Raw genomic sequence first — 10,886 nt, forward strand, 5'->3', positions numbered from 1 at the left:
AGCTGGACCGATTGGGCTGAAATTTTTTGTGGACTCTCATGGGTGGCCGGGGAGTGTTTCAAATTTTTTTCCACGGGCAACGCCGGGCCCTTTAGCTAGTTACAAATTATTCAAATTTTGGTTCGTTACCAGCATTATGCTCAGTTTTATGTAAATTGATATTCTCTTGAAAAAAATATTACCCTCTACATTATATTTTTTCTATGATTGTTGGGATTTTTTCTCCAATTCTTTACTAAAATTTTATTCTCATTCTATAAAAAGTGTTCATTTGTATTCAGCTTGATGGAGTAGTTAAAGGGCATCTCGACAAAACTCTTCAACCTGAGGCTCTTAAGTCCATGGAGAAAAGATCAAAAGGTAGAATTTTATTGTCTTACACCGAGGCGCCATCTTTATTAGATGTTTGCAAGAGACAATCTTAACATTTAATTTATAACAACATAAGATTACTTAAATGTCGTCTTCCGATACTACAGTTATTTGAGTCTCACTGTATAACTATTTATTATGTAAGGTGTGAATGAGGAATTGCAGCGGATACTTGAAAACCTGGATTCTGTTTCTATTCTTGAAGATCAAACTGGTATTTTTTTATAAAAAATCTATATATATAAATAAATAAATAAATAAATAAATAAAATGTTCAACCATCGTCCCTTGGGAGTCAGGGTTAAGCTCTCATCTAACCGTACCACCATAATGGTTGGCAGGGCGTCACTGGTCCATGTTAAAACCGTCAGAACACTCGTTAAGAAGGGTTTCTCGTAAGTAAGGGCCGATCATATTTCAAATTTCTGAGATTTATAAAATGTGCAATGTCCATTGCATGCATACTATAGTGATAACCAGAACACTCTGAAATAGGAAGACGACGTTTAAACTCAAGTTATATCAGTTCAATGAACATTAGACATAGCAATTGTACAGTGTAAATGACCCTTTTTACTTAAATTGTGTTTTGCTAAGTTACTAGTAAAAAAAAATTCTTTGTAACAACATCAAAACGCTTAAGTATTGCTATAATGTCGTCTTTCTATTCCATTGTTTTCTGGTTATTACTGTACAAATATCTATTTTCCTTCAGAAAAGTGAAGAACATCCGAAAACTCCCCCCCCCCTTCTCGGCCTCCCTGTATACGCTCATTGTGGTCTGCATTTTCCCATATTTTTTTATTGGTTTATTTTTAAGCATAGGATTTATTTCATTTTAATGCGGATCCGGATCCGCACTGGTAAAAATGAATCCGGATCCAGGTCATAAACATTTCTTTAAGATTTACTGATTTTTTTAACGCAAGAAGAATTTGAAAGTAATTTTCTTCTTTTTTCAGTTTATGCTCGATCAACCAATTAGAGACTTAAGGAAATTTGTAATAATCTTCCTTTTTCTCAGTTAGGATTTGGGTTTTGAAAGCAAAACAATTTTGTATGCATTTTTTGGTTTATATGTTACCCCTTTGATCCGGATCCAGAAAGCCAAAATGTTGCAGATCCATCGGATCCCAATCCTAAGCACTGTTTTCCAGGCTAAATTTGATAACAAATAAAAATTAGAAACGTAAAAAACGCCATGAAGTGTGCTACAGTTTGATCAGAGATTATTGAAAAATGAAATGAAGTTTTCCTTCCAATTTTTTAACTTTTCTTAGTTTTATTATTTTTAGAAATCCGGAATAAGCGCAAGAGTGTAGTGAGCCAAGTGAGCAAGATAATGGATCAAAACGAGGATTATATTAACAAGATAAATCAATATAGACAACATTATTTATAGAAATTCAATTGGATTCACTGTTCATCACGTGATACCATAAATAAAATTCTTTAATTTGTTTCTTCGAGTTTTTAATACTCAATCAAATGTACATTCAGAATTTTTTTTATAATTTCTGTACGCCGTTGAATAAAAAATTATGTACCATTTTTAGTCATTATGTACAAAAAGTCCAACCATTCGCGTAAACAGTCTTGTATTAATAAAAGAATAAAAACCTCAAATTATCTTAATTTCAAGTAACAATTGTACTTTAAATGTTTTCAACATGCCAAAGATTTCAGAACAACATAGAAAAAAAGAACTTCTTGGATTAGGATAAAATTTATGCTTAAAAAATTAGCTAAATCTCCTATCGGTAAATTCTGCAAGAAATTGTGCTAAATAAATAAAATAATAAATTATTTGATAATAATATATTATAAAATTTAACAATTATTGACTGAAGATTAAGAAGAATAAGACTGAGTAGATGAGCAGTCCACTTGGATTCGAACTCAACACTGTAGAACTAGAAATACACCTTTCAATACAATACACAAACACACATACAGACAGATGGAGAACATCATATTTATGCGATATTACTGGTACAACTTTGTAATCTCGTAGCTCCAATTTTATTAAAAACTAGAAATTCAAATTTTTTTTCTTTTTAATTAATAAAACGAGTTTTTATTGGGAACATGTAAAATCTTTATCATGAAATTTATACATTAACTTTGCTTGTCTCTGTCTGTTTGTGTCCAATAAACGTCAACACGACTGAACCGATTTTGCCCAAATTTTGTGTGGACCTCACATGACCCCTGGAAAGATTCGCAGATGCTCAAAATTTCAAAAATTTGTTTTCAAAAGTTCTTGTTTTTTCTTAGATTTAAAAAAATCACAAATAAACTATTTAATTCGCCAACTTTTTTGTTATTGTTTTTATTGAACAACGAGAAGACGCGCACTCACAGTTAGAGCTGCCACAATTAAAAGTTAAAATAGAAGATGGGCGCAGCCTAATTTACTTAAATTTGAGGACCCAGAGAACAATATATGCCATAAAAGAACCAAAACAATTATGAACCAACGATTACTATACAAAATTGTGTCATGTGTATTGAAAGATGAACCTGGAGTCTGAATGTTGTAAGCCCTGAACACCTGATTTTACCAGGATACGTCCTTCAACCTTGTTTCTGCAACAAATAGAACCTGAAGTCGTTATTTAGGTAAACCAGAGGAGTATGTCCGATTCACAATCTGGAAACTTTTGCTTTAAAAAAATGGAGTTCTCTCTATTTTCTAGATAATATTTATGTTTCTACAAAAGTGACATTTGAATTTCCGCAACAGAGAAATGAAAGGAAATAGTCAAAATTTAAATCTTAGAAAAACATTTTATTGATCAGGTCAAGGTTTCAAGGGTCAGAGTGAATCAAACATGCCAATGCGGAGGGTTGCTTAAACTCACGTGTACAGTTCCTTTTAATGAGCAAAAACAGACTACAAATATGGCCTGATAGATATTCTTCTAAAATCGACATTCGACAGTCCATCAAAATATGAAACATGACAATTGCAGGTCGTCTTTGATCTTGGAAATAATTTTCAGCATTTTATTGGTAAACCAAATTATAGGAGTAACATTCTGGAGTTACTAGTCACAAAATACCCAGTCTTGCCATTTCCTAAATAATGCATTTTTTATGCGCTCAATATCATCAAAGATATAAAGAATTTTGTTCAAATTTCGACAATTTTGCTATTATTCGGTAAAATTGAAATCTTCACGAAATTCTCAATATACGGTAACATTCACAGCACAAAAAAAGCAGACCACTTTTTGAAAATCATTGAGCTAGGAGAATTTTGTTGTTATTTTTTAAAGAATCATACATGTGAAAGAAAGTTGGCAATGGCGACTGAATGTATAAATTCAAGGCTCGAAGACGACTTTCAAATCGTCTTGCTACTGTCATGTTACGTGGGACACCCTGTACTCTGATTTGTGAAGTGTTCAGTCTTTGAGCCAAATTTAATGAACAGCCAGACATAATTGAAGTGGTTGAACTACATCTCCGTGGTTCTACTATGTCTGACTATTCATTGAATCTATATCCTGAACTGAGAGCACTGCAAACCAAGATGTGTGCAAGCTCTCAAAACAAAAATCAAGCTGTTTTTGCCAATTACTCTTTTTAAACAAACTAGAAACAAGAGATTTTCATTTTTGAATTGTATAAGTCTAGGACTACAAAAAATAAGTGAGTTAGTGAGATAAAACCAAAGACCAAGGCGTTGGGACACTTTTAAGTCGAGGCTGTTTAAAAATTTCATAACTAAGTTTTAGAGTTGTCAAGCTAGATTTCAGTGAGTGAATAATTATAGATAAGTCTGAGCCCAAATGGTATTTTGTACAAAATTGACATCAATAGAGATTATTTTTTGTTTGCAAACATAATCCTATATAAAACCATTTCTTGAATGTTCAGTGTGGTACAAATGTATTTGGAAAACAACGGATGATAACCTAGAATTCTGATTTTAAACAGCCCAGCGAACACAAACACACAACAATTGTAAAGTTAACTGGAATAAATGAAAAGCTTGTATTATAATGCTAATGGTTAATGTAGTGCATATACCATGGTATAAAAATATCCATCTAACGATATCGAATAATTTGCAATAAACGTTATGAAATTCGAGCTTTATCAATCTAATGTGGAACACACTGTACCTGAGGGGTGATCTAGATTTTATATATTCCTTCAATATATCAGTATCTAACGGGCCCTGAAGAAAAAAATATTAAAACATTGTTTTATTTAAAACCCAAAATATAGAGCGCTCAAGGTCTCCTTCTGTACTCCTATTATGATTCAATTTAAACTGCACTGTAGGTTTACAAATAGAGATTGAGACTTCAGAAACTGCTTTAAAGAAATTTTCATCTTTGTGGTTTATTTTTTATACCATATACTGAATGTACTATCAAACTGTCTTAGGTAATTTAGATAAATCCATTACAATAATAATTTTTTTCAAATATTTTAGGTTTGAAAAGTACCAGTAGGGTACTATTCGATACTTTGTGACACAAAATTTTGCACAGGCTGCGTTTGTTCCTGAAAATTGCGATAGAAGGCTGAGATTTGCAAGCAGCCTCTAATTGTGGTCATCTACAAAGATCACGAAGTCCATTTGACCTCCATAAACTCTGGAAATCCGGGAAAATATCACTTTTTTACTTTAATTCAATTATCTGAAGTTTATCAGACATGTTTTCATATTTTTTGCTACCACATCAGTCATGCACTGATATATATATATCCGACCTCCCTTTAATAATGACCTCATATGACCCTGGAGGTCGTTACCTCCAAAATTTGCTTACCTCCGGAAGTCAAAATATTAAATCGATGAAAACTGGTCATATCAGGTATCAAATCATAGATTTTTTGTTGTACCGATTTCATTCTGAGACCCTTTTTTGACCTCAGATGATCCTGGAGGTCGTGACCTCCAAAATTTGCAATTACCTCCGGATGTCAAAATATGACCCAATGAAAATAAGTCTTGTGAGGTATCAAATAAAAGTTAATTTGGTGGTGTTATATTCCATTCTGAGTCCCATCTCTGACCATATATGATCCTGAAGGTATTTGACCTCCAGATATCAATGATCTTAGAAGTAAGGCTGGGCACGTTCCGACTTTTTTTAAATCGTTCCGTTCTCGTTCCTTTTTTCTTGTATCGTTCCGTTCCGTTCCGTTCTGAGTAGAAGAACGGTCTTCCCGTTCCGTTCCGTTCATGGCGTTCTTATTTAAAGAACGGTTCCATCCCTCTAGTTCCTTTCTTAGTCAAAGAACGTTTCCATCCCCCCGTTCCGTTCTTATAGAACGATTATTAAAACCGGGTTATTTAATTTTCATAAACAATATATCATGAAAAAAAATGTTAAACCTGTAGATATCTAATAGCTTCTTTCTGCATTATAGAGAATCCATCTCCTCCCCCTGCTAGATAGTTAGTTACAACAACATTGTACTCTTCAGTATCCTGTAATATAGTTAGTTACAACTACATTGTACTCTTCAGTATCGTGTAATATAGTTAGTTACAACTACATTGTACTCTTCATTATCCTGTAATATAGTTAGTTACAACTACACTGTACTCTTCAGTATCCTATAATATAGTTAGTTATAACTACATTGTACTCTTCAGTATCCTGTAATATAGTTAGTTACAACTACATTGCACTCTTCAATATCCTGTAATATAGCTAGTTACAACAACATTGTACTTTTCAGTATCCTGTAATATAGTTAGTTACAACTACATTATACTCTTCAGTATCCTGTAATATAGTTAGTTACAAATACATTGTACTCTTCAATATCCTGTAATATAGTTAGTTACAACTACATTGTACTCTTCAGTATCCTGTAATATAGTTAGTTACAACTACATTGTACTCTTCAATATCCTGTAATATAGTTAGTTACAACAACATTGTACTCTTCAGTATCCTGTTATATAGTTAGTTAGAACTACATTGTACTCTTCAATATCCTGTAATATAGTTAGTTACAACTACACTGTACTCTTCAGTATCCTGTAATATAGTTAGTTACAACTACATTGTATTTTTTTTTATTTTGTTAAAAAAAGTTAATATAAAAACAAATTGTAAAAAATAACAACTACATTGTACTCTTCAATATCCTGTAATACTAATATGTATAGTAAGTTACAACTACATTGTACTCTTCAGTATTCTGTAATATACAGGGTGTACCACGAAACATGACAGCTGGTAAAGAGTTTAAAATTTCTTCTTCTCTAACTTGTTAAGNTCCTAAAAAAGTGGCGAGCATAGATTATGAAGTCATTGCTTCTGAACAACGCCAATGTTTTTTTATAAAATGGCATGTGTAAATGTATGGGTGTGTTTTACTTTTAAATCTATAGATTGCAACGCTTAGTCCGCTGTTAACACGGAATTTCACAGTTTTCCCAAGCTGTTAATTTTGCGAAATGAAGCAAAAACAAAACGGATTGTAAGTAAAACGGATTGTAGCAATTGTAAGTTTTTTTTGCAACCCCTCTCTAAGTCTTGCATGGAAACAATCGATCCACCTATTGTTGCTAGGGCGTATCCTGAGGGGGGGGGGGCTACGATGACTAAGCTGCGCCCCCCCCCCCCTAAAAACTTGGCTTGCATATTTTCAGTCTAGAAAAATAATGATTTTATTACAAAACGTCATGTCATGAGTGTGTTTTAAATCTATAGATAAAAACGCTAAAAAGTTTTCCACTGGAGTGGACTATGACTCTTAAGTCTTAATTTTGCGAAATAGAAAACAATACGGAATTACGCGGGAAAAATGTCAACACCAAAAAAAACCGAAAAACTAGTGTTGCAGCTGCAGCATTAACTAATTTTAGAAAGCATGCAAGGTATCAACCTCAAAGGAAACCTACAGGGTGTCCCACGAAACATAACAATTGGTGAATAGTTTTGAATGTCTTCTTTTTCAGTTTATTTCTTGTAAACATAATTAGGTCACTTTGAAATCAATTTAAACATAATATGAACACCATATAATATTTTTTATTGATCTTTTTGGTATTAAACAACCAAACAAATTATGGAAGAAGACATTTTTAACTATTCACCAACTGTCATGTTTCGTGGGACAAACTATACTTCACTGTAGTGTGGATATTTACCTGTAGAAACCGGCCAGCATCATTTCTCCCGTCCTCTCTCATATTGGCCACACCATGCTCAAACATTTTCCTTAGCGTCTCCCCTCTTTATAAGCTTATTGTTACAAATTCACAATTTTTACTCTTCTTACGACAGTTTATTATGTTTTCTACTTGGGCAAACTAAATACATTCTGGATGTTTCAGGTAAAATTAGTCACTTTTAAAGTGCAAACCAACTTAGCGTTTTGTCGCATAAAAACCAAGCGCAACAATATCGCTGCCTGGGTACAGTTGCAAAAAGCCGACCAAAATAAACCAGAATTAACCTAAATATACCAAAATATACCACAATAAACCAGAATATAACAGAATAAACCAGACTTGACCAAAATAAACCAGAATTTACCTAAATATACTAGAATACAGCAGAATAACAAAAATTATATCAGAATAAACCAGAATAACAAAAATAATATCAGATTATACCAGAATAAACCACAATATACGAAAATATACAATCACAATAAACCCAAATATAATCAGAAAAAACCAAAATATACCAGAATATACCAGAATAAGCAAGAATATACCAGGATAAGAAAGAATATACCAGAATAAACCAAGAGTGATTGTTAAACCTTAATTCTGATATATAATTCCATGACCTAGAATCCGGATCCAAATGAAAAGTGAAAGGATCCCGAATGGAAGGTCCTACTATTGTCAATACAAAAGAAAAAACGAAAAGCCGAAACTTTTGAACTTCAAAAATAAGCTTTCCCTAAGAACAACAACATCTGAAACAAGATTATTAATTTATTAGTTGATTTTCATTAATTTGCTTTATCATAAACTTTTTTATTTAGTGTTAACAAATATCAACAAAATACAGATTCCTAATAGTGTACTATAAACCTACCGAATGTATTCCTAATAGTGTACTATAAACCTACCGAATGTATTCCTAAAAGTGTACTATAAGCCTACCGAATGTATTCCTAAAAGTGTACTATAAACCTACCGAATGTATTTCTAAAAGTGTACTATAAACCTACCGAATGTATTCCTAAAAGTGTACTATAAACCTACCGAATGTATTCCTAAAAGTGTACTATAAACCTACCGAATGTATTCCTNTCGAATTTTAAAAATTTTTGATTTTTGTTACCCCTGGGTACTCCAGGGGGACCTAAAAAATTCAGCCCATTCGGTTAAAACATTTAAATTCTTTTCAATACCTCTACAATAAAAGGAGTTGTTTTATCCCAACCGCACATTTACATTAGTTTAATGTGACAGGGATACAACAAAATAAATATGAGTTGGTATTGTTTGGTAAAAGGTTGCAACACGTAAAATTCAACACTGCACTGTCTTGAAAATTGATGCATAATTTTGAAAGTTGTTTGAATTATCAAATTCATTTTTATAAGAATAGTTTTTGATAAACTTAACCATTGTTGTAGGCCCCGGAGTTCATAGTTTTTATCAGAAAGAATTATTGGTATTCCATCTGTATTTTTGCACAGTCCCTTGAAGCAAAAATATTTACAATATCGGATATTTTCGGAGAAAATTGATTTTTTTTCTGTCAATATTGAAGTTTTACACATCGTTTTCTTGATGTTAGAATTCAATTGGAATCTTTGTAGCAAAATAATATAAATAAATGAAAATAATATTTCTAATAAATCTGTAAATAAATGAAAATAATATCTTCAATAAATCTGGAAATAAATAAAAAAGAATATCTTTAATTAATCTGTAAATAAATTAAAAAGAATAAACTTTCAACATTGTTAAATTTCAAATATAAAACAAATAGAATTTGTACATTGAATTTCAAGACGGTGGTAGGCGTTGATATCAATACAAAGAAGCCTACTTTCTATTTGACTTCTAGCAAGCTTTTCACATTACAAGTTTACAAGTAAACAAAGAAAAGCTGTTCTTATGACAGCTACTCTTTGTTTCCATGCTTATGTGTATTGTGTATTGTGTATTGTGTATTGTGTATTGTGTATTGTGTATTGTGTATTGTTTGTGTATTGTGTATTGTGTATTGTGTACTGTGTATTGTGTATCCATGTTTATTGAATAAGCCTGGTAGAAATCAAATTGAAATATAAAGTAATCTTCATTGTGGTAATATATACGACGACGACTGTATCTCAATATTTAAAATTCTGTGATGATGATGGACCAAACCTCTGTCGAGTAACAAAAGTAGATGTTAGTTCCACATTTATTGAAAATATATTTCGGTCTGGGTTGACCCTCGTCAGTTTCTCAATATTACAATTTTTTTAAATAAAAAAAGTCGGTTTTATTTATTGTAGTGTAGAGCTAGGTTAATATTCTCAAATATCACATTCTTAGTATGCTAGATCTACTAGATCTGCAGCTTTATGTGAGAAGTAAAACTTTATTAAAAATATAATAGGACGGTTCACGCCCCTCTTTCTTGTCATAATTATATTAAACAATGATTTGTATTTAATGCGAATATAGCAACATTTTTTATCTATTTTCCTTTCAATAAAAATATATGCTCAGAACTTCTTCAATATTTTTTAAACCAAACTCGTTTATTTCCTGCAGTGCACACTGTGCAGTTACGCACAGTAAGTTTATTGAGAGGCCCAAGACAAATAAATTTAGATAATTTCACAATGTTTTTCAACATCATAAAAATGAGGTAAATTTAGCCCAACTTTCACAGAATTATTATTACAAATTAGTATGTATTGGAAGCTTGTGATATTCTTTTTTTACAACATTATGCACTAGTTTTTAAAAAGGAATTTTATTTTCTAACTATATATAATAAAATAATCTCTGTTGTTTGTTTGTTTTATATCCGATCAACTCAGGAACTCCTTTAGAAGTTTATACCAAGATATATGGGATTAGAAAAAAAGAGTTTTTAGTTTTTGTAAGATTGTATAATCGAAATTGTAGTAATTTTAGATTTTCTGCANACAGAATTAACCGCAAATATATTTAATTAGATCTGATTCAGAAATCAATTTAAAAAGTTAAAAATTTCTCATGGTTGCAAAATATATATCTCTCACAGAGCTGATAAGAAATTTGCAACCACCTTCCCCCCACTGCGCCTAATTCTGGAGGTTACTGTGTACACTTGCTTGATTAGAGGGTAAAGGGAATCCCTATGTTTTTAGCCTGGGGCCGCGCTCTTTACCGACTCTTTAGTGCAGACACAGAAACCGGTTTTACACCAAAGTCGTCTCACCGAGCGTTAAAGTTTCCTCCGGGCATCTATCCAGGCCAGGCGGGCAAAATTCAGCAGTTTCTTATGTGAAGTTTACAAAGAAACAATATTCTTATCAGATACAGGCCTGTTACATGAAACATGAATGACAGTGGGTGAAAAGTG

The 10,886-nt window shown here is 32.0% G+C and overlaps 1 protein-coding gene across 2 annotated transcripts in view; it reads left to right on the forward strand.

Moving 5' to 3' along the window:
- LOC111699724 (BAG family molecular chaperone regulator 1) overlaps positions 1–1,923 on the forward strand; it is a 5,983-nt gene extending 4,060 nt beyond the window's left edge. For both annotated transcript variants that reach the window (XM_023470455.1, XM_023470456.1), the window contains 3 exons: positions 282–360; positions 518–586; positions 1,668–1,923. In XM_023470455.1, the coding sequence (XP_023326223.1) occupies positions 282–360; positions 518–586; positions 1,668–1,774 (255 nt within the window). In that variant the 3' untranslated portion in view covers positions 1,775–1,923. The remainder of the gene's footprint in view (positions 1–281; positions 361–517; positions 587–1,667) is intronic.
- Positions 1,924–10,886: the final 8,963 nt, after the last annotated feature.

The sequence above is a fragment of the Eurytemora carolleeae genome, unplaced genomic scaffold (assembly GCF_000591075.1).
Source record: "Eurytemora carolleeae unplaced genomic scaffold, Eaff_2.0 scaffold262, whole genome shotgun sequence".
NCBI classification, from domain to species: Eukaryota; Metazoa; Arthropoda; class Copepoda; order Calanoida; family Temoridae; genus Eurytemora; species Eurytemora carolleeae.